The 25,073-nt window shown below is 47.8% G+C and overlaps 1 protein-coding gene across 6 annotated transcripts in view; it reads right to left on the bottom strand.

Annotated features, from left to right (window-relative positions):
• The window catches only part of LOC140739908 (uncharacterized), a 35,149-nt gene extending 10,076 nt beyond the window's left edge, over positions 1 to 25,073 (bottom strand). Inside the window, exons 1-4 of one of the 6 annotated variants that reach the window (XM_073068570.1) lie at positions 24,670 to 25,073; positions 22,344 to 22,442; positions 19,500 to 19,660; positions 539 to 644 (exon numbers count right to left, since the gene is read on the bottom strand). In XM_073068570.1, coding sequence (XP_072924671.1) covers positions 539 to 644; positions 19,500 to 19,660; positions 22,344 to 22,387 — 311 coding nt within the window. In that variant the 5' untranslated portion in view covers positions 22,388 to 22,442; positions 24,670 to 25,073. Of the gene's footprint in view, positions 1 to 538; positions 645 to 19,499; positions 19,661 to 22,343; positions 22,443 to 23,033; positions 24,323 to 24,359; positions 24,582 to 24,669 lie in introns of those variants that run through there. The other 5 variants (XM_073068571.1, XM_073068572.1, XR_012101768.1 and 2 more) reach the window with 5 other exon arrangements.

Raw genomic sequence — 25,073 nt, 5'->3', positions numbered from 1 at the left:
CTGGAGGGCCATTGACTGGAAGGAACCAAATTTCTAAAGCCAATCAATGTGCATCCATATTATAATCACTACATCACATCTTTAGTGCTTAAATAAAACCAAATTCTGCTTTTAAATAGAAACACAGAAAACCTTCAGCACGATACAGGCCCTCCGGCCCACAAAGTTGTGCCGAACGTGTCCCTACCTTAGAAATAATTTGGGTTACCCATAGCCCTCTATTTTTCTAAGCTCCATGAACCTCTCCAAAAATCTCTTAAAAGACCCTATCATATCTGCCTCCACCACCGTTGCGGGACAGCCCATTCCACGCACTCACCACTCTGAGTATAAAACTTACCCCGACATCTCCTCTGTACCTACTCCCCAGCACCTTAAACCTGTGTCCTCTTGTGGCAACCATTTCAGCCCAGGAAAAAAGCCTCTGACTATCCACACGATCAAAGCCTCTCATCATCTTATGCACCTCTATCAGGACACCTGATCTTCTAGATAGAAATATAGTGTTTAATACAAACTGGCTTGATGATAAACTTACTTGAAATATCGGTTGGGTTTATGATGTACCCTCATATGATTCATCAGGAGGTGCATGGTTGAGAACAATTGCTTGCAGTCACGTGCACAACACTTATACACTCTCCCTAAAGCAAAAAGAAGAACACAGATTTTTAAAACATGGGACAAACACTGTTCTGATACACATGGAAGCCAGTTGATCTGTGATTGGTAATGTTGTTCAGTCATTTAGTCGGGTCCATAGGGTTTTCATGGCAAAATACGGAAGTAGATTGCCAGGTCTTTTCTCCATGCAGATACTGCTGCCGTCCAGGTTGGGACCCGGCTGGGTTTGAACTCAGGACCACCTGCCTCGAAGTCCGGCACTGATGCCACTACACCACCAGATTGGTAATAGGCAGTGCCAATCATTGTAGTGCAGGCACAACCTGTACTGGGACAATGGCCCTGTCTCAATATTCCTGGATTTCAGTGCTTTTAAAGGGATGGAGAGGGGGGGGGGGGGAAGGGTAAGAGGGGTGGCATTACTGGTCAGGGATACTATTACAGCTACAGAAAGGGTGGATAATGTAGCAGGATCCTCTTTTGAGTCAGTATTGGTAGAAGTCAGGAACAGGAAGGAAGCAGTTACTCTACTGGGGGTATTCTATAGGCCCCTTGGTAGCAGCAGAGATACCGAGGAGCCGATTGGGAGGCAGAATTTTGGAAAGGTGCAAAAACAACAGGGTTGTTATCATGGGTGACTTTAACTTCCCTAATATTGATTGGCACCTGATTAGTTCCAAAGGTTTAGACGGGGCAGAGTTTGTTAAGTGTGTCCAGGACAGATTCCTGTCACAGTATATTGACAAGCCGACTAGGGGGGAATGCCATACTAGATCTAGTATTAGGTAACGAACCGGGTCAGGTCACAGATCTCTCAGTGGGTGAGCATCTGGGGGACAGTGACCACTGCTCCCTGGCCTTTAACATTATCATGGAAAAGGACAGAATCAGAGAGGACGGGAAAATTTTTTAATTGGGGTAGGGCAAATTATGAGGCTATAAGGCTAGAACTTGTGGGTGTGAATTGGGATGAGATTTTGCAGGGAAATGTACTATGGACACGTAATTGAGGTTTAGGGATCTCTTGCAGGATGTTAGGGATAAATTTGACCCGGTGAGGAAGATAAAGAATGGTAGGAAGGAACCATGGGTGACAAGTGAAGTGGAAAATCTAGTCAGGTGGAAGAAGGCAGCATACATGAGGTTTAGGAAGCAAGGATCAGATGGGTCTATTGAGGAATATAGGGTAGCAAGAAAGGAGCTTAAGAAGGGGCTGAGGAGAGCAAGAAAGGAGCATGAGAAGGCCTTGGCAAATAGGGCAAGGAAAACCCCAAGGCATTCTTCAGTTATGTGAAGAAAAAAAAAATGATGACAGGAGTGAAGGTAGGACCGATTAGAGATAAAGTGGGAAGATGTGCCTGGAGGCTGTGGAAGTGAGCGAGGTCCTCAATGAATACTTCTCTTCGGTATTCACCAGTGAGAGGGAACTTGATGATGGTGAGAACAATATGAGTGAGGTTGATGTTCTGGAGCATGTTGATATTAAGGGAGAAGAGGTATTGGAGTTGTTAAAATACATTAGGACGGATAAGTCCCCAGGGCCCGACAGAATATTCCCCAGGCTGCTCCACAGGGCAAGGGAAGAGATTGCTGAGCCTAAGGCTAGGATCTTTATGTCCTCGTTGTCCACAGGAATGGTACCAGAGGATTGGAGGGAGGTGAATGTTGTCCCCTTGTTCAAAAAAGATAGTAGGGATAGTCCGGGTAATTATAGACCAGTGAGCCTTACGTCTGTGGTGGGAAAGCTGTTGGAAAAGATTCTTAGAGATAGGATCTGTGGGCATTTAGAGAATCATGGTCTGATCAGGGACAGTCAGCATGGCTTTGTGAAGGGCAGATCGTGTCTACCTGATGGAGTTCTTTGAGGAGGTGACCAGGCATATAGATGAGGGTAGTGCAGTGGATGTGATCTACATGGATTTTAGTAAGGCATTTGACGAGGTACCACACAGTAGGCTTATTCAGAAAGTCAGAAGGCATGGGATCCAGGGAAGTTTGGCCAGGTGGATTCAGAACTGGTTTGCCTGCAGAAGGCAGAGGGTCATGGTGGAGGGAGTATATTTGGATTGGAGGGTTGTGACTAGTGATGTCCCACAAGGATCGGTTCTGGGACCTCTACTTTTCGTGATTTTTATTAACGACCTGGATGTGGGGGTAGAAGGGTGGGTTGGCAAGTTTTGCAGATGACACAAAGGTTGGTGGTGTTGTGGATAGTGCAGAGGATTGTCGAAGATTGCAGAGTGACATTGATAGGATGCAGAAGTGGGCTGAGAAGTGGCAGATGGAGTTCAACCCGAGGAAGTGTGAGGTGGTACACTTTGGAAGGACAAACACCATGGCAGAGTACAAAGTAAATGGCAGGATACTTGGAAGTGTGGAGGAGCAGAGGGATCTGGGGGTGCATGTCCACAGATCCCTGAAAGTTGCCTCACAGGTAGATAGGGTAGTTAAGAAAGCTTATGGAGTGTTAGCTTTCATAAGTTGAGGGATAGAGTTTAAGAGTTGCAGGGTAATGATGCAGCTCTATAAAACTCTGTTTAGGCCACACTTGGAGTACTGTGTCCAGTTCCGGTCGCCTCACTTTAGGAAAGATGTGAAAGTATTGGAAAGGGTACAGAGGAGATTTACCAGGATGATGCCTGGTTTAGAGAATATGGATTATGATCAGAGATTAAGGGAGCTAGGGCTTTACTCTCTGGAGAGGAGGAGGATGAGAGGAGACATGATAGAGGTATACAAGATATTAAGAGGAATAGACAGAGTGGACAGCCAGTGCCTCTTCCCCAGGGCACCACTGCTCAGTACAAAAGGACATGGCTTTAAGGTAAGGGGAGGGAAGTTCAAGGGGGATATTAGAGGACGGTTTTTTACTCAGAGAGTGGTTGGTGCGTGGAATGCACTGCTCGAGTCTGTGGTGGAGGCAGATACACTAGTGAAATTTAAGAGACTACTAGACAGGTGTATGGAGGAATTTAAGGTGGAGGGTTAGATGGGAGGCAGGGTTTGAGGGTTGGCACAACATTGAGGCCTAATGGCCTGTATTGTTCTTTGTTCTGCTGATCACCATCAGAAACAGAATGGGCCTGACCCCTTGCTTAACGGTATTAGTCCATGGCGTAAGAATGGTTGGGAACCCCTACAACAGGCACTGGAGGAACTCAGAAGATCCAGCTGCATCTACGGACAGTTAACATTTCAGGTTGAGACCCTTCGTCTGATTACCATCACCATTCACGGGAGTAAACCAGTATCACAGCGGCTGGCATTGAGAACGTCTGTGGCCTTGGGGAATTCACGAGGGTGCAGTATGAAGAGCTGGGTAAAGTTCAACAATTAACAAAGGGGGGGGGGGGGGGGGGGAGGGGAAGAAAAGCATGCAGTCCCATTGCATTAGGAACCGAGATCAGAAATTATTCAATGAAAAGCACTACCAGTTAGTTCACTCAACACAGCTGAAAGATCTGGCTTAATGAGCAGTGGCAATTGCGATGTGCAGTCCCGAGGGACTTGCCCAGAGATTAGGCTACTTGATTTTCCGTCAGGATCCTTCAGTCCTCCAAGGGACGGAAAACTGCTCCCAACCAAAATCAGCAGTGGTGCGGCATGGGAAGTTTGCCTGCAGCATAATTTTAATCTTGTGCGCTGTCAAGTGTTTATCATCTACTCAGAGCAACTGGATATTATTGACCCAGTTTACTCCAAACATTATTTAAATAGCCCACTGCCAAACTACATTCTTGGACGTCATGAGACCCATGACGCATGGCAATCTCAAATACAATGTCCCAATGGCAAAACAGCCCAGACAGAGTTAGGTCATGGTAACCTCTTGCTTCCTAGCCTTGGGGTCATCCACTCTGCTGCTACTCGCTGCCAGTCAGAATCTTGCTGTTCAATGCTCCATACTCCACTAGACATCATCCTTCAGTCCACATCATTAGGTAGTGCAGTTGTGGGTAATTTCCCCCCCCCCCAAAGGGCAGCCACTAAGAACCTACACATCCTCACAGAAACCCTCTCTTGCCACGAGCGCCAAGAAGGAGCCAGGGAGGGGCTTTGTGTGCTGTCATTGCAGAGACTAAATTCTTCACCATTGACCCCTGAGCTGCATGGTAGAGTAGTGGCTAGTGTAATGCTATTACAGTAGAAGTGACCTGGGCTCAATTCCACTGCTATCTGTAAGGAGTTCGCACGTATTCCTCGTGACCGTGTGGGTTTCTTCCAAGTGCTCCAGTTTCTTCTCACATTCCAAAGACCTAGGGGTCAGTGGCTCAGTAGGCCAGATGGGTGTAATTGGACAGCGTGGGCTTGTTGGACTGGGAGGGCCAGTTATTGTGCCGTTTCTCTAATAATAACAACGACCATTATTGAATATTTATTCTTTCAGTGACAACACCCACTGTAGTTGGAAGAGCTGCTTGTTGAGTGTTCCTTGAAGAGATGGTTGCAAGCCTTCTAGTTAAGGCTCAGAACTGTGAGAAGTTGCAAGAGGAAGTGCTATACGAGGAAACCCAACAGCACTTCAGGAAACCTCACAACCGAAGTGTGAGAGAGAGAGCGAGAGAGAGAGAGAGAGAGAGCGAGAGAGAGAGAGAGACAGAGAGCGAGAGAGAGAGACAGAGAGCGAGTGAGAGAGACAGAGAGAGCGAGAGAGAGACAGAGAGAGCGAGAGAGAGACAGAGAGAGCGAGAGAGAGAGACAGAGAGAGCGAGAGAGAGAGACAGAGAGAGAGAGAGACACACACACACACACAGGAACTCAGGTCAGTCAGCATCTATGGAGGTCCTTCCTCTAGTGCTGATGGCTGCTGCCATTTTCACATTGTCTACAAATCTTGCCTCACAAACTACCACTTCCCTGATGTGTCAGAAAATCTCCAAACACCCAGCCTTAACCCCCCCACTGAAACCTCCAGCTCCAGTAATCTTAATTGGAGACACTTCCTGAAGATGTCATTGCTGGAGCTAACATCTGCCCCTGGAACACCCTCCCACATCCTGTAGAAACTATGTGGTAATGTACAGTCCTTCTTACCGCAAGTGGCTAATTAACTTACTTAAAATTTTATTAAGATTGCATTTTTGCATGCCACACCTTTAATCATGATTTATGGAACCAGAAGCTCAACGTCAGGCCACTTCAGCAATCTGGTGGACTGACAGTAAAAACACATTTAAATGCACAATTTGCAAACCACACATTTAAAATGGGCACTGGGTGTTCCAGAAATTATCTCATTGCAGGATTTAAAAGGAACCTCACAAGCAAGATGCAAAAATCAAGCCTGCAGAATGCCTGCAAAGAGAGTCCATTACACTTCACAAGTTTGGACCATCCTGGTCAAACAACACAAGAAGAAACTCAAAGGAATCTGTCTCCCACCACCAGAGTGTAAACAATCGTTGCTGGCCATCAGTACAATGGACCAACAAGGTTATGCATAATTATGTACAGTATAACTCGGTCCTCTGATGCACTAAGCTGCTGAAGGCCAATTTTAATGGCATTTATTCTCTGTGTATCACACACAAAATGCTGGAGGAACTCAGCAGGCCAGGAGAGGAAAAAAAAAAGCTGAGTAGATTTAAAATATGGGGGGGGGGGGGGGGGGGGAGAAGAGGGCAGAAAGTGACCTCACCTACCACTCCACCAGCCTCCGCGTCCAGCACAAAATTCTCCAAAACCTCTGCCACCTCCAAGCACATCTTCCCCCCCCAAACACTTTCTGCAGGATCGCTCCCTACTTGACTCCCTTTTCTATTGGTCCCTCCCTCCTGGTGCTTATTCTTGTAAGCGGAACAAGTGCTACAGCTGCCCCTACACCTCCTCCCTCACTACTACCCAGGGCCCTAGGCAGTCCTTCCCAGCAGGACGGCACTTCACCTGCAAGTCTGTTGGGGTCATTTACTGTGTTCAGTGTTCTCAGTGTGGCCTCCTGTACACCGGTGAGACCTGACATAAAATGAAAGACTGCTTCACCGAGCATCTATGCTCCGTCTGCCAGAACAAGCGGGATCTGCCAGTGGCCACCCATTTTAATTCCACTTCCATTCCCATTCCGATACGTCCATCCATGGCCTCCTCCACTGTCGTGACGAGGCCACACTTAGGCTGGAGGAACAACATCTTATATTCTGTTTGGGCAGCCTCCAACCTGATGGCATGAACATAGACTCCTCAAATTTCTTGTAATGACCCCCTTAACCTCTCCATTTCCCATCCCCTTTTCCCTCTCTCACATCTAATTAATCAACTTCCCAGCTGTTTACCTCATCCCTCCCCTCCAGGTTTCACCTGTCATCTGGAGTTTCTCTCTCCCCTCACCCCACCTTTTTTCTCTCCAGTCCTGCGGAAGGGTCTCGGCCCGAAACATCGACTGTACTTTTTTCCCCCATGGATGCTGCCTGGCCTGCCGAATTCCTCCAGCATTTTGTGTGCGCTGCTCCGATGTCCAGCATCTGCAGATTTCTCGTTTATTTTCTGTGTTATGTTTACACAGATAAACATGGGCCACCCCATTGTTTCGAGCTGGCACCACAGCTCTGGTTTGTCATCGCCGTATCTGGACCAATCCCCTATCCTGCCAGGCTTTTCCCAGTTTCAGTTCACCTCATTAAAAACTGGGAAAAACAGGAAATGCCAGAAATACTCCGTGAGCTAGGGTACATCCGTGGGAGGAGAAAGTTTCCCTGCCTCTGCAGATGTATTTCTGATGATTTTGCTTTAGGTTTCCAGCTCAGTTGGTCATATTTGGTTAACGTTACTTACTATTAGGGACATTCCACACAGCACAGCAGGCTGTCTCAGAAACCAGCCAAGTTACTGAGGAGTCTTCTCCACACTCTTAAAGAGGTACAGTGAAAGGAGTCATTTACATCGAATCGAAAAGGAGAGGAGTGCTGGGCAGCCTGCCAGCTTGCCATGTTACTGGCACCAACGGAGTGTGCCCACAACTCACTCACCCTAACCATTTGCCTTTTGGAAATGGGAGGAAACCCACGTGATCACAGGGAGAGCGTACGTCTCCTTACAGACAACGGTGGGAATTGAACACCGATTGGTGATCACAGGCACGGTAAAATGATCGTGCTACCATGCCATACGGAGTCCCAGCTAGCTGTTAGCCAATTGTAATTTGTCCGTGAAGACAAAGATCACATACCGTATATCACGAATCAACAATTACCCAGAACAGCGAGTTCTCATGAAACAAGTCAGTATAGGAAGGAGCTACCCTGCCTATATATCTGCATTGGCTATCAGTAATGAAGCCCTAGACCAGGGGTTCCCAACCTTTTTCATGCCATGGACCAATACCATTAAGCAAGGGCTCTGTGGATCCTCCCTGCCCAAGACTTTATCAATGTGGTTCTTTCACCAATGTCTTTGGTAAGACATCCAATCCCCTTCCAAGATAATGCTCACCTAATCTTCCACCTCATTCTTCTGATCATTTTCAAATTTCTATCACCAGCCAACCAACTGGCAGCCTGTGTAAATAGCCCCACTACAAAAAAAACTTCAAATTAACTTCCATTTTACCTAGCACAAGGAAGAAAAACAATGGGCGGCTACAACCACAGGGCATAAATCAAAATACAACATCGATATACTGGCAGCTATTATATTCACTGCAAGTCACCGTATTTACAACAACAGACAGCGAACAAAGGGCAGCTGGATAATTGATTAGGGAACACACAGCTATGAAAGGGCACCAATGGAATTTAAGAATGCAACAGGAGAAAAACAAAACAGTGAATGAAAGGGAAGATTATCTTAAATGTAGCAGAATAAATTGCAAGGACACATCAGACTGATTTATTTTGTCCCAGAAAAGGAAATATTGAACTGGATAAACAACTTCAACAGGCAAATTTCTTGATTTAGCCCAAATACAGACCTGAAGGTGGAGTGAAAATACATTAAAAAGGGCAAGAAATCTGGTCCTGTGTGTCAGACTGCACTCCAAATGTAATCCACCCCCACCACCATTTTTAACCAGACTGACCCATTAGACACTGCACTGCCCACCAGTCTGAGATCAGAGTACTTGCTAAAACTGCTATGTATTCCCTGAATTAGCAACTCTTAAACTGTAGGCAATAACTGCTGACAAATGGATCTTCAGGACTTTGGATTACTCCCTTAACAAACTTCCCCAAGACACAAGGAAATCTGCAGATGCTGGAAGTTCAAGCAACACACACAAAATGCTGGTGGAACGCAACAGGCCAGGCAGCATCTATAGGGAGAAGCGCTGTTGACATTTTGAGCTGAGACCCATCATCAGGTCTAAATGAAAGAAAAGATAGTAAGAGATTTGAAAGTAGGAGGGGGAGGGGTAAATCCGAAATGATAGAAGTCCGGAGGGGGTGGGGTGAAGCTAAGAGCTGGAGGAGGGAAAGGATCATGGGACGGGAGGCTTCGGGAGAAAGAAAGGGGGAGGGGAGCATCTGAGGGAGATGGAGAACAGGCAGAGAGTGATGGGCAGAAAGAGTGAAAAAGAGGGGGAAATAAATGAATCAGGGATGGGGTAAGAAGGGGAAAGGGGGCATTAATGGAAGTTAGAGAAATCAATGTTCATGCCATCAGGTTGGAGGCTACCCAGACAGAATATAAGGTGTTGTTCCTTCAACCTTCCCCATGAGATATGTTAGTTTGATTTGATTTATTTGTGAAATGTAATTATATTCAGTAGTCGTACAGCAGGTTTTCCCACAAATCATGAAGTAGCTGAAATAAACAAGATAAGCTCGAACAGATGTATTACACTTCCCTTGCCAATGTCAGTTGAAGGAAGTACATTCATGTAAAGATTGGTCAGGACTGGAACAGGCCCTTATGGTTGGATTTCTACTTCTTGTTCATCGAGGCCCCCTGCTGTCCATGTAGATATACTGCAGCAAAGCATCCAGCACAATCATAGCAAGAAACAGTCCTTCAGCCCAACGTACCTCCCTCAGTTAGACCCACTTACCTACATTTGGCCTATATCCCTCAACAGGCAGAGGGGGTGGGTGGTTGGTTGTAAAAAAAAAAAGAGAAATCAAATCCTTAAGAAGATGCAACATAGGATGGGAAGATGTAGAATCCTTGTGGATAGAGTTAAAGAACTGAAAGGGTAATGGGATGGGAGTTATATACAGGCCTCCAAACAGAAGCCAGGATGTGGGCTACAAATTACAATGGGAGATAGAAAAGAGATGAAAAAAGGGCAATGTTATGATAGTCATCTCAATATGCCGGCAGATTGGGAAAATCAGACTGGTGCAAGATCCCAAGAGAGGGAATGCCCACGAGATAGCTTTTTAAGCACAGCTTGCAGTTGAGAACTTTGGGGGAAAAGGCGTTTCTGGATTAAAAGTTGTGTAATGAACCAAATTTGATTAGGAGCTTAAGGTGAAAGAACCCTAAGGGGACAGTGATCGTAATTTGATAGAATTCAGCTTAAGAGGGAGAAGATAAAGTTAAATGTATCAGAGTAATGTCAAAGGCATGAGAAAAACTGGGCAAAGTTGATTGGAAGGGGTCACCAGCAGGGATTGACGGTACAACAGCGATACTGGAGTTTCTCACAGCAATTCGGAAAGCGCAGGACAGACACATCCCTAAGACAACCCCAAGTATTCTAAGAGAGGGTAACACAACTGTGGTTGACAACTGAAGTCCAAGAGAGCATGAAAGCAAAAGAGAGGGCATATAACACAGCAAAAAAAGTGGTAAATTAGAAGATTGGGAAGCTTTTAAGAATCAACAGAAAGTAACTAAAAAGCCATGAGGAGAGAAAAGAGGAAAAATGAAGGTAAATAGCCAATAATATAAAAGTTTTCTCAGACACAGGAAGAGTAAATGAGGTGAGAATGGATATCCGACAATGGAAAATGACACTGGATAGTAATGGGGGGGGGGGGGGGGCAAAGAAATGGCAGAAAATTGAATAAGTATCTTGCATCAGTCTTCACTGGGGGGGGTCACTAGCAGTATGTCAGAAATTTGACAGATGTAAGAGGCTGAAGTGAGTGCAGTTGGAGAAGCTGCTTGGGAAGATGAAAGATCTTAAGGGAGACAAGTCACTTAGACCAAATAGACTGCACCCCAGGGTTCTGAAAGATGTAGCTGAAGAGATTGTGCAGGCATTAGTAGTGATCTTTCAAGAATCACTTGATTCTGGAATGGTTCCAGAGGACTGGAAGGCTGCAAATGTCACTTCACTCTTTAAGAAGCAAGGGAGGAAGAAAAAAATAAATTATACACTAGTTAGTCCGACTTCAATGGTTTGGAAGTTGGAGCCCATAAGACCACAAGACATAGGAGCAGAATTAGGCCATTCAGCCCATCGAGCCTGCTCTGCCATTCCATCATGGCTGATCCTGGATCTGACTCAACCCTATACACCTGCTCTCTCACCACATCTTTTGATGCCCTGACCAATCAGGAAACGATCAACTTCCACCTTAAATATAGCCACGGACTGGGCCGCCACTGCTGTCTGTGGCACAGCATTCCACAGATTCACCACTCTCTGGCAAAAACAATTCCTCCTTACGTCTGTTCTAAAAGGTCACCCCTCAATTTTGAGGCTGTGCCCTCTAGTTCAGGATACCCCCATCAAACATCCTCTCCACATCCACCCTATCTAGTCCTTTTAACATTCAGTAGGTTTCAATGAGATTCCCCCCACCCACATTTTTCTAATTTCCAGTGAGTACAGGTCCAAAGCTGCTAAACGCTCCTCGTACGTTAACCCCTTCATTCCCAGAATCATCCTCATGAACCTCCTCTGGACTCTTTCCAATGACAACACACCCTTTCTGAGATACGGGGCCCAAACCTGTTGGCAATACACTAAGTGCGGCTTAACTAGTGTCTTATAAAGACTCAGCATTATCTCCTTGCTTTTATATTCTAATCCCCTTGAAGTAAATGCCAACACTGCCCATTTGCCTTTTTTTTTAAAGCCACAGGCTGCTTTGATGTTGACTGGAATGTTTTCCATGAAGAGGATGTATGAGTTCACGGTAGGGGTCACAAGTTTCATCCAGAAGTGTATCGAGGATATTGTCCCCCAGAAACTAGTCAGGCTCTATCCAAACCAGAAACAGTTCCGTGAGAGCAGCAATGACTGTGGGACACAGAGCTTACGTTGCCAGTGATCAACAGGAACTCAAAAAATGCATCCCAGATGAGCTGGATCTTCTTTTTTTACACCCAGTTCAATGTTGCCAACACAGAGCCCCTGAGGAGAGCCTCCAAAGCAACCTGCACCTTGGTCATCTCTTGAGGCTGAAGTACGCAGGTGTTTCCAATGAGTGGACAGTCACAAGGCTATGGGACCAAACGGCATCCCAGGGCAGGTACTCAGGATGTGTGCGGCACAACTGGCAGGTGTGTTTACACAGACATTTTTAATCTCTCCCTCTCCCAGTGTAGAGTGCCCTCCTGCTTCAAAACATCCACCATTGGCCCTGTACCTAAAAAGACCAAGGTAACATGTCTGAACAACTGGCATCCTGTTGCACTCACCTCAATAGTAAGCAAATGCTTTGTCAGGCTGGTCAAGGACTACATCTGCAGCTTGCTAACACCCACACTGGATCCCCTACAATTCACTTACCAACACAACCGATCAACAGACGTTGCAATAACCACAGCTCTACACATTATCCTTACACATTTGGAGAAGAGGGATGCTCATGTGAGAATGCTGTTCTTCAACTACAATTTAGCATTCAACACCACAATTCCCTCCAGAAGCTCACAGACCTCGGCCTTCACCCTGCCTTGTGCAGCTGGATCCTGGACTTCCTGTCAGACCGCTGGCAGGTGGTAAGAGTGGGCTCCCTCACCTCTTCCCCTCTGACCCTCACTGGTGTACTAAGCCCCCTCCTTTACTCTCTGTATACCCATGACTGTGTCACCACCTGCAGCTCCAATCTGCTAATTAAATTTGCTGAAGACACTACACAGATTGGCCTAATCTCAAATAATAACGAGGCAGCCTACAGAGAAGTCATCACCGACACAGTGGTGTCAAGAAAACAACCTCTCCCTCAATGTCGCAAAAACAAAGGAGCTGGTTGTGGACTACAGGAGGAATGGAGACGGGCTAACCCCTATTGACGTCAACGGATCTGGGGTGAACAGCTTTAAGTTCCTCGGCATCCACATCACCGAGGATCTCATGTGGTCTGTACAAACTAGCTGTGTGGTGAAAAACCCACAATCACACCTTTTTCACCTCAGACGGTTGAAGAACCCTCAATTCCCCTACTATGCAAAAATACACCCAAACTGGTTTTAAATATATTTACTGAGGTTACCCCCACTGCTTCATTGGGCAGAGAATTCCAGAGTCACAGCCTTTTGGGAAAAGCAGTTCCTCCTCATCTCCGTCCTAAATTTACTCCTCCCCCCAAATTTGAGGCAATGTCCCCAAGTTCTAGTTTCACCTATCAATGGAAACAACTTACCTGCCTCTGTGGAGACCCACTTTCTGCGCAGGCGAACCGGCTCACAAATAGCCAGCGCGCGGGGGGAGACTTTGGTAATGCACCTCTGATGTCATTTCCGCTAGGGATTAAATGCCAGCGCCGCGAAGTTTGAATAAACTAGTCTCGAAACGGCCTACTGACTGCGTGTTGTTATTTCAGCGCTGTGTGTAACACATCGCTACATTGGTGACCCTGACGGTCCAAACGGGATTTGGACCAAAGATGACCGACTCTTCATCTGTTCACGCAGTTTCACTAAAACTGCCGACTTTCTGGATGCTGCGACCACGCGTGAGGTTTAACCAAGCAGAAGCCCAGTTCCAGATTCGGCAGATATCCTCTGATTCCACGTGTTACTACCACGTGCTGAGCGCCCTTGACCAGGAGACGGCCGCCCAGGTTGTGGATTTCATACAGTCACCCCCGGAAGAAGGCAAATATGAAGCATTCAAAGCGCTGCTCATTGGGACCTTTGGCCTCTCACGGCGTGAGTGGGGTGCCCGCCTGCTTCACCTGGATGGTTTGGGAGACAGACTGCCGTCAGCATTGATGAACGAGATGCTGTCCCTGGCTGACGGACACAAGCCCTACCTCATGTTCGAGCAAGCGTTCCTAGAGCAACTGCCCGAGGACATACATCTGCTGCTGGCCGATGCAGATTTCAGTGACCCCCGGAAGGTGGCAGCCCGGGCAGACTTGCTGTGGAAAGCCAAGAGGGAGAGCGTGGCATCCGTTGGTCAGATTACCAGGCCACACGCCCAACAGCGGACCAGACCAGGCCCGGCAGGGGAGCGTACACAACACAGAGGCAGGAGTGAGGAGGCCAGTGAACAGTGGTGTTTCTACCACCAGCGGTGGGGCATAAAAGCCCGCCGTTGTCGCCCACCCTGCAAGGGCCAGGGCCAGCAGCCGCTAATGACTATGGCGGCTGGCCACCAGGACAGCCTCGTGTACGTCTGGGACAAACAGTCGGGACGCCGCTTCTTGGTCGACACCGTAGTGGAAATCAGCGTCTTGCCCACGTTGGGGTACAACACCCGCAACAGGAAGCCAGGACCCACTCTGAGGGCTGCAAATGGCAGCACGATACGGACCTATGGCACCCACACACTGCAGCTGCAGTTCGGCGCCAGCCGGTTCATGTGGGACTTCACACTGGCCGCCGTGGCCCAACCACTCCTGGGGGCGGACTTCTTGTGAACTCACAGCCTGCTGGTCGACTTGCAAGGGAAAAGACTGTTACATGCCGAGACTTTCCAGATGTTCTCCCTGGGTGAAGCCAAGTTGCCGGCCCCATACCTGGACTCCATCACGCTGTCGGACAACAAATTCACCAGACTCCTGGCGGATTTTCCATCGATTCTGGCACCACAGTTCACTGCAGCCAATTCCCAGACACGGGGTACGGCACCACATCCCGACACAGGGACCACCCCTCCACGCCCGCGCACGAAGGCTCCCCCCGGAAAAGCTCCGCCTGGCGAAGGAGGAGTTCAAGAGGATGGAGGAATTGGGGATCGTATGGAGGTCTGACAGCCCATGGGCCTCCCCCCGCACATGGTGCCCAAAGCAGCTGGGGGTTGGAGACCATGTGGCGACTACCGCAGACTGAACGAGGCTACAACTCCAGACCGCTACCCCGTGCCGCACATACAGGACTTTGCAGCAAACCTGCATGGGGCAAGAATCTTTTCCAAAGTAGACCTCGTCCGGGGATACCATCAAATCCCAGTGCACCCTGAAGACCCCCCCAAAACAGCACTTATCACCTCGTTTGGCCTGTTCAAGTTCCTCTGAATGCCATTCGGCCTGAAGAATGCCGCACAGACGTTCCAGCGGCTAATGGATGCAGTGGGATGCGACCTGGACTTTGCGTTCATCTATTTGGACGACATCCTTATAGCCAGCAGTAGTCATCAGGAGCATCTGTCCCACCTCCACCAGCTCTACTCCCGCCTGAGTGATTTCGGCCTCACGATCAACCCGGCCAAATGCCAGGTTGGTCTCGATACCATTGACTTCCTGGGCCACAGGATTACCAAAGACCTCTGCCCGTCAAGGTAGATGCAATCCACCACTTTGCCCGGCCCAACACGGTCAAAAGCCTACAGGAGTTCGTTGGTATGGTGAACTTCTACCACCGTTTCCTCCCCTCAGCAGCCCATATCATGCGCCCTTTGTACACCCTGATGTTGGGTAAAGGCAAGGACATTACTTGGGACGAGGAGGCTGCAGCCACTTTCGTTAAAGCCAAGGAAGCCTTGGCAGATGCCGCGATGCTGGTGCACCCCAGAACGGACGTTCTGACCGCCCTCATGGTGGACGCATCCGACACAGCAGTCGGTGGGGTGCTGGAGCAGTTCATCGAGGGGAGCTGGTAACCCCTGGCGTTCTTCAGCAAGCACCTACGACCACCCGAACTCAAGTACAGTGCTTTCGACCGAGAGCTGTTGGCACTGTATCTGGCAATCCGGCATTTCAGGTACTTCTTAGAAGGCAGGCCGTTCACCGCGTTCAGGGACCACAAACCGTTGACCTTCGCATTCACGAGGATGTCCGATCCCTGGTCGGCTCGCCAGCAGCGACATCTGTCCTACATCTCCGAGTGCACGACGGACATCCAGCATGTCTCGGGAAAGGACAACGTCGTGGCGGATGCACTCTCCAGACCAGCTGTCCAGGCCCTGTCCCTAGGGGTGGACTATGCAGCACTGGCAGAGGCACAGCAGGCAGATGACGAGATGCCCAGCTACAGGACCGCAGTCTCGGGTTTGCAGCTGCAGGACTTTCTCATAGGCCCAGATGAGAGGACCCTCCTGTGTGACGTGGCTGCCAGCCAACCTCGCCCCATCATCCCGGCAGCCTGGAGGCGGTGAGTTTTCGACTCCATACACGGTTTGGCGCACCAATCTATCAGGACAACCGTCCGGCTGGTCTCCAGCAAGTTCACGTGGCACGGACTTCGCAAGCAGGTCAGTGAATGGGCCAGAACGTGCGCGCAATGCCAAACAGCCAAGGTGCAGCGGCACACTAAAGCCCCGCCGCAGCAGTTCGAACCCACCTGCCGGAGGTTCGACCACATTCATGTGGATATTGTGGGCCCCCTACCAGTGTCCCGAGGAGCGCGGCACCTCCTAACTATGGTAGACCGGTTCACAAGGTGGCCAGAGGCGGTCCCGCTCACCGACACATCTGCCGATTCCTGCACCCGAGCACTGATTGCAACCTGGGTAGCACGCTTCGGGGTACCGGCCCACATTACCTGCGACAGAGGCACCCAGTTCACCTCCAGCCTGTGGTCGGCTGTGGCCAGCCTGTTGGGAACGCAGCTACACCACACTACTGCCTACCACCCACAGTCGAACAGACTGGTGGAACACTTCCACCGTCACTTGAAGTCGGCTCTCATGGCCCGCCTGAGAGGACCTAACTGTGTGGACGAGCTTCCCTGGGTCCTGCTTGAAATTCGCACAGTGCCCAAAGAGGATCTGAACACCTCGTCGGCCGAGTTGGTGTATGGCGCACCCCTGGCCGTCCCAGGAGAGTTCATACCAGCCCCAAGGGGGCAAGAGAAAGAACCCGCAGCAGTCCTGGACAGACTACACGAAAGGCTCGGCAAACTGGCCCCCGTACCAACTTCACAGCACGGACGGACCCCGACCCATGTACCCAAAGACCTGCAGGACTGTAAGTTTGTGTTTGTACAAAGGGGTGGACACCAAACACCGCTACAGCGGCCATACGAGGGGCCGTTCAAGGTGATCAACAACAACGGGTCCACGTACGTTCTGGACATTGGGGGGAAAGAGGAGGTTTTCACAGTGGACTGACTCAAACCAGCCCATGTGGACTTGGCGCAGCCGGTCGAGGTTCAGTCACCACGGCGCAGAGGCTGATCCAGACTGTGGACATTGGGGGGTGTATCGCCGGCTTTTGGGGGGGGGTGTTATGCGGCGACCCACTTTCTGTGCAGGTGAACCGACTCACAAATAGTCAGGTGCTTCCCCCCTCCTCCTTTCTTTCTCCCGAGGCCTCCCGTCCCATGATCCTTTCCTTTCTCCAGCTCGGTATCACTTTCACCAATCACCTTTCCAGCTCTTAGCTTCATCCCACCCCCTCCGGTCTTCTCCTATCATTTCGCATTTCCCCCTCCCCCTCCTACTTTCAAATCTCTTACTATCTTTCCTTTCAGTTAGTCCTGACGAAGGGTCTCTGCCCGAAACATCGACAGTGTTTCTTCCTATAGATGCTGCCTGGCCTGCTGCGTTCCACCAGCATTTTGTGTGTGTTGCATGTATCTCAACTCCCTGCTTTCTACTGGTTAACCGATTCTCCATCCATGCTAATCATTCTCTATACATGTCATCTTCCACACCTCCTCAGTCCACCAATCATCTCAGAATCCTTTGTCACCACAACCCACCTCCTCTGGAAGTTCCAGAGTGTTAGAGATCAGAAGCATGCCACGTTGCCACAACTAGGGAGAATGTTCCTGGGAAACCGAAAGGTCTGAAGGTAGATAAATCACCTGGACTAGATGGCACACACCCCAGGGTTTTGAAAGAGGTTATGGAGGCATTAGTAATAACCTTTCAAGAATCACTAGATTCTGGAATGGTTCCGGAAGACTGAAAAATTGCAAATGTCACTCCACTCTTCAAGAGGGGAGAGAGGCAGAAGAAAGGAAATTGTAGGCCAGTTAGTCTGACCTCAGTGGTTGGAAAGATGTTGGAATCGATTGTTAAGGATGAGGTCTCAGGGTACTTAGAGGCACATAATAAAATAGGCTGTAGTCAGCATGGTTTCTTCAAGGGAAAATCTTGCCCGACAAATCTGTTGGAATTCTTTGAGGAAATAACAGGCAGGATGGACAAAAGGAAGAACTGCTGATGTTGGATTTTCAGAAGGCCTCTGACAAGGTGCCGTACATGAAGCTGTTTCACAAGCCCATGGTATTACAGGAAATATACTAGCACGGATAGAGCATTGGCCGAGTGGCAGGAGACAAGAGTGGGAATAAAGGGAGCCTTTTCTGGTTGGCTGCCGATGACGAGTGGTGTACCGTAGAGGTCTGCTGGGACCACTTCTTTTTATGTTATATATCAATGACTTGGATAATGGAATTGATAGCTTCGTTCAGACAACTGGACAGGGGCAGGTAGTTGAGGAATAAGAGAGGCTACAGAAAGGCTTAGACAGATTAGGAGAATGGGCAAATAAGTGGCAGATGGAATACAGTATAGGAAATGTATGGTTAAGCACTTTAGTAGAAATAAAAGGGTAGACTTTTTTCTAAATGGAGAGAAAAATCTAATTTCTGAGGTGCAAAAGGACTTGAGAGTCCTTGTGCAGGAATTCCCTAAGTCTGTGGCAAATGTGATATTAGTATTCATTTCCAAAGGATTAGAATACAAAAGCAAGGATGTAATGTTGAGGCTTTATAAAGCACTGGTGAGGCCTCATTTGGAGTATTGTGAGCAGTTTTGGGCCCTTCAATTTTAAAAGTATGTGCTGATACTGGAGAGGGTTCAAAGGAGGGTCACAAAAATGATTCCAGTATTGAACTGCTTGTCAAATGAAGAGTGTTTGATGGCTCAGGGCCTGTATTCACTAGAATTCAGAAGAATGAGGGGTGACCACATTGTAACTGATCAAATGGTTAAAGGTCTTGGTAGAGTGGATGTTGAGAGGATGTTACCTATGATGGGAGAGTCTAGGATGAGAGGACACAGCCTCAGAATAGAGGGGTATCCCTTTAGAACAGAGATGAGGAATTCTTTAGCCAGAGAATGGTGAATCTGTAGAATTCGTTGCCAAAGGCAGCTGTGGAGGCCGAATATTTAAGGCAGAAGTTGGTTCTTCGTTGGTCAGGGCTTGAGGGGATATGGGGAGGTTGAGGCCGAGACAGAAATGAATCAGTATGATGAAATGGTGGAGCAGACTCAATGGGTCAATTGGCCTAATTCTGCTTCTATCTCTTACGTTCTATTGTCTTTCCACTCTCAGTCCTGATACAGGGCTTTGACACAAAACACCACCAATTCCTTTCCCTGCATAGACCTACTTAGTTCTTCTAGCAGATCGTTTGTCATTCCCAACTCAGTCACAGTCATAACTTAATCAGAGTTTTACAAGTAGATCCAAATCTTGTATAAAAGCCAGGACTCAATTTATTCCATTTACAGTGGTGCAATCTAACATACAAATCAGATTGCTGAGCACTTGCAGAGCTAATTACAAATAACACGGCCCTTTGGTGCCTTAAACGGCGCTATTAAAGCAAGAACAAAACGACACTCAAGTCTTTACTTGTCAGCATTTGAACATTTGCATGTAACTATTCTGCCTAAAAGGCTAATGAACCTGTTCAGTGTTTCATACCCTCCAGTGACTGTGTGGTGGCTACCACCCCTTTTTCTGGGTCCGTACTGTGAGACATGACTCTGCCAGCTCTGGGACTGGGCTCATCGTAAGACGCCGGCTTGAATGAGGAGGAGCTGGCACCAGACTCCAAATAAAACAACTTGTCCCGATGTTTCTGTCTGGGGGTGGGGGGGGGAAAGAAAAAAAAAAGCTTGAATTATTAGTCTTGTTAAAATTCACTGCAGAGAAAGGCTAAAACACTAAAAGACATCACCAGACTGGAAAGCAATTTACCGAACACTACTCCCATCACAGGTATTTTCCAAATTCTACAAATAAAGTTAATCTCTTTCAGAAGTTCACGCACAGGAGACCAACTTTAATAGGATCAGGGCTCCTAGTTACTGGACATTCGTTAAGAGGAAAGGCCGAGACTTTGGTCCCGAAGTTCTCGGTTTGCAGATTGTACTTTGAATTGGGGTGGCCAGCAGGTAACGACTGCCAAGCTGAACCGAATATGGTTAATTTTGTGTTTTAGATTCTGTGTTTTCACTCATTCTTTCTTGTTGCCATTTGCATGATTTTGTTTTTTTGTGCACATGGTGGGGGTGGGGGTTGTTGTGATGTTTTACCTTTGAACAGGTTCCATGCTTTTCCTTCTTTCATGGCTGCTCTTGGAGAAGCCATACTGCATGCGTACTCGGGTAATAAATGTACTTTGAATGCAATCCTTCTCCATAATATATTCCAATCAGAACCCCAGACGAGTAAAATCAAGCATCATTTTCATTGCACTACTTACACTTTGCACAATTTCAAGACTGAAGGAGATTGACATCAATCATTTTCAAACTTATACATGCAGCATGAGATTTTAAAACTCTGGACAACTAGAGTTTAAAACTAAACTTAATTCAAATGGACAAATTAATTTGCAATGTGTATGCAAAAATTTTCCTAGTGGCACTACAGTGAGGCAGGGTGTGAGTAACTAGTCCAAGTTCCATTTAAAAACCAAAGTTGTAATAATTTCATTCTAATAAATGGGCCTTTGACATTTAAGACATGCCCCTTTAAGAACTGCAGCAATATACATATGTAAATATACATGTTCCAGTGCACTGTGTAGGGAACCCTTAATATAACCTACGCTGCCCAACATCAACTGTACACGCAGAAACAGACTTTAAAGATTAAGCAGCCACTAAGAACATACACTGGTGATGAAGATTTGGTGAAAGAATCAGAGCCAAGAAAGTTAACGAGGTGTTTGGGGCTAGTATGTGACATTTATGGTTACTCAGTCAACTAGCGCTCAAGAAAAATGGAAGCAGCCGCAAAATTCGTTGTAAATAAAAGGGCAATCCTAGCAATTTTTATTTTAGGAGATACAACACAGTAATGGGCCGTTCTGATCAAACAAGCCAGCACTGCCCAGTTACAGCCATGTAATCAACCTACCAACCAGCAGGTCTTTGGAATGTGGGAGGAAACCTGAGCACCCGGAGGAAACCCACAGGGTTTATGGGGAGAACGTACAAACTCCTTACAGGCAGCGGCGGGAATTGTTGAAGGCGAGAACATGTACCTTAAAAGGGCAACATCCTTAAAGCATCAGTTCGTATGAAAGGTCATTAACCTGAGGTGTTAATCCTCATTCCTCTCTCCACAGTTGCTGTCTGACCTATTGAATATTCCCAGCACATTTTACTTCTGTTTTTGAACAACAAGGGGGCTGGAAAGCTGCCATACTTTGCTAACTAATATAATCACAATTACCTTTCAATGCAAGTTGCAAAATAGCACATTTTTGTCCCAAATATAACAAGCAAAAACTATCTCTTATTTCACAATTTGAGAAACCTGGAAATAATTTAGTTTATTTTATACTTAAACCTATTAGAACATACTTTCAAATAGAATTCTTTCAAAGAAGACATTGTGATGACTTGCATGGATACCAACTCACGAATGATCAAATTATGAGAAAATAGGAGCCCTTGCAATTTTTTCATTCTTGCGATGAAGCCGTTGAAGCCAATTCTACATCGTTTAACCCTTAGTGGTCACTGATTCCATCCAAATACGCAGTGGGAGTAGGGACTGTGCAAGGCCCAGCCCATCGCGGGCAAAGCTCTCCCCGCCATTGAGCACATCTACACAGAGCGCTGTCATCAGGGCTCCCCGCCACCCAGGGCACGCTCTCTTCCCACTGCTGCCATCAGGAAGGTGGTACAGGAACCTCAGGGCTTGCACAACAGGCTCAGGAACCTGTGGGGGGATAACTTCATTCAACTTCACTTGCCCCATCACTGAACTGTTCCCACAAGCTACGTACTCACTTTCAAGGACTCTTCATCTCATGTTACTGATTTTTATTTATCTCTTTTGTATTTGCACAATTCATTGTCTTTTGCACACTGGTTGCCTGTCTGCCCTGTTGGGTGCAGTCTTTCATTTGCAGTTCTTGGATTTTATGAGTATGCCCACAAGAAAATAAATCTCAGGGGTGTATATAGTGACATAAGTGTTTACTTTGAACATGGTAGTACTAAACGTACTTTCCTTCTAGCCTGGGAGCGAGCTTGTTACTTGGTATCAATGATGAATCAATCACAGGGAATGTTAGAACAGGAAAAAGGCGATGGAAAACAGGCCCACCGTAGGAATTTCTGGAGTTGCCAGCCTGGAGGCAGGGGATTCAAAGCTCCCTGGACCTGAAAGCATTAGGAGTAACAACACTGCTAGAACCTGCTCCTCTCTGAGAGTGCCGAATTAAACTGTAGCTCAGGCTTACGGCATTTATAAGCTGGCTTTCAGCAGTTAATGATGAAGGGTTTCGGCCCGAAACGTCGTCCCTACCTCCTCCCATAGATGCTGTCTGGCCTGCTGAGTTCTGCCAGCATTTTGTGTTTTTATTATGGTTTTCAGCAGTTAATGCTGGCTCTTCTAGCTCCAAGTCTGAATGGAATGGGAAAACACAAAACCAGATCAGCATAAAACAGCCAGATACTCTGAAACAAGTACAAGATAACTCTCAAGGCTCAGGACCAAGTAACAGCAATACAACACAACCCAATAAGAAACTGGGCCATTTTGAAATGACACAGTGGGTAGGCTCCCCAACTCTCGTACAACCAAGCCAGCTCTCTCTCTATCAGAGGCCAGGGGTCAACATTCAATGTTAAAGCTTCACCAAGATACAGCTTCAGGAGGCGACCATTTGTTGAAGAATTCTTAACAGCTCCCAGGCATTTATATTGACAAGTTCTGCAAACTCTCTGGATTCAGAGAGAACTGTCCTGAATGCGCCATCAACAGGCTACCAACTGGAACACATGATTCTATTTTTATATCTGTGCAGTAATTGAGATGATTTGCTGCTCTTGAAATCGGAGGCTTAGCATTATTGTGATATTTTAAATTTTAAAAAAAACCTTCAATTCCACCAATTCTGCAATGGCAGCCTTTAGGTCAAGCTAATCCAATCCCATTACATTGCTTCAACATTCCCATTTCCCAAATAGTGCACAAACCACAACTAGTACCTACCTCACCAGGAAGCACCGACTCTACAGCAACTAATAGAAACTCAAGAGTCCCAGTTATTTGCTTGTGAAGGTCATTTGCAAGTTAGATAGTTGGTAGATGTGACCTGAAGCATGAAGTTTACCAAACATTCGGCCATCTGCAAACTTTCCCAAAGAAACCATTCGAACCTCACACCCAGGTTCTTCAGTACTTTAAACAACGGCATAGTGCTTACAAGGTAGCAAGTAAGCACACCATAAAACTATCCTGCTTGAACTGCGTGTTTTAATAGCACCTAGGGGAAAGTGAAGGTACCAGTAGGGATCAATGCTGGACCCATTGTCGTTTGTCATCTATATTAATTACTTCAGTGAGAATGCATTTAACCATGTAGTTGCAGACAGCACCCAAACTGGTATAAAGTGGACCTCAAAGTTTTTAAAGACTATAATTGTACCTAGATCAACTTGGAAAGTGGGCCAAAGAATGGCAGATGAAGTTTAACTGAAAGACTGCGAGATGTCACACGGTGGTAGGCTAAATCAGGGCTCGGCTCGCACAGTGTGTCGCAGGGCCGTGGAGAGCGCTGTAGATTAGAGACAGAGGGGCAAAGGTGCATTGCTTCCTGAAAGCAGAGGTACAGGTAGAAGGATGATACAGGAAGTGTTTGACGCACTTGCCTCATCTATCAGGGCATTAGATACAAGAGTCAGGGTTACAATCGTGCAAAGCACTGGTGAGGCCAAACGCCAATTCAAGAGTATTGAGTGCAGTTCTAGTCACTCAGACTGTAATTAAGCTGAGAAGGGTGCAGGGATATTAACCAGAATTGGAGGTCTTTAAGTATGAGAGGCCGAACAGGCCTCTGGAGAGCAAAACCCTGAGGAGAAATCTTAGAGGTTTATAAAGTCTTATCCGCTGGAGTATGGGAGTGTAAAACGAGAGAGACAATTTCAAAGTCAGAAAAGAAAAAAATTGAAGGCATCTGTGGGGCAACTGCCTCGCCCCACACGAAGGGTGGTAGGTCTACGGTATGAGCCACCAGAGGAAGCCGTAGAGCGCGGCTGGGTTTAGGTAGCCGACAGTGGGCCAGAGGGCCCGTTTCCGTGCTGTGGGACTCTGATTCTGTAACTTGCTGCACCAGTTCAAAAGTAAGCGCGGGCAATGTCAAAACACCACGAAACTAGTTCCCCCAAACCCCGACCCAGCCCCGTCGGATCAATGCAAATTCGGAACTGTTTCACACATCTTAAATTTGCTAACAGTTCCCGGTTCACGATTCCGCATTTTCTTCCCGAAGTTCAGCCTATCTTCGCACCACCCACAACTGCAAGGCGGCTCGGTCACCTTAAAAAAAATGTAGCTGCAGACACCGAACTAAATCTCTACATCTCCAGGAATTACATCAGCAGCGCCGGTCAAAGGGCTGAAGGAATTCCTTCGCTTTGGGGGGATTTGCGGAAAGGTGACCACCCCCCCCGGAGTGGGCGGGAAAGCGCCGACCAGCTTCAGCAGAAATGTAAACAAAACACAGCAAGGGCTGCGTCCTCGCCGAGAAAACGGGGCGCTCCGGGCGCACGTCCAAAGCGCGGAACATGCCCGGAGCCCGGCTCTGCGGCGTTCGGGAGCGGAGCCCCGGCGTGCGCTGACCACTCACCGCGGCGTGCGGGGCGGTGCGGTGCGGGGCTCGGGCTCGGGCTCGGGCACCGGCCCCCGGACTCACCGCCTTCCACCGGGACGGGACGGGACGGCGCGGCCACCGGATGACGTTCGCGACACTACCCGGCTACACTGTAGCCATTTTAAAGCTCGCACGCAAGTATCGCGAGGCTGTGCGAGCGAGGTGTGGTAGGTTCCAGGCACTCCGCTCGGCGGCGGCGGCGGCGGCGGCAGTCAGTGTGCAGACGGGCGGACGTCGAGACCTGTGCGGTCTGCTGACACGGAAATGTGCCCATTACCCCTGTTGCAACACGACACCCGCCTGAAATGCAGATGCGTGTTGACCGCACACATTATCGAGTTTGCAATCTGCAGACGTTGCAAATGTTTACAGTCCGCGTA

Source organism: Hemitrygon akajei, chromosome 16 (assembly GCF_048418815.1).
Source record: "Hemitrygon akajei chromosome 16, sHemAka1.3, whole genome shotgun sequence".
In the NCBI taxonomy this organism is placed as follows: domain Eukaryota; kingdom Metazoa; phylum Chordata; class Chondrichthyes; order Myliobatiformes; family Dasyatidae; genus Hemitrygon; species Hemitrygon akajei.
The sequence above is the reverse complement of the archived record's forward strand: the minus strand, read 5'-3'. Positions and strand labels throughout refer to the sequence as shown.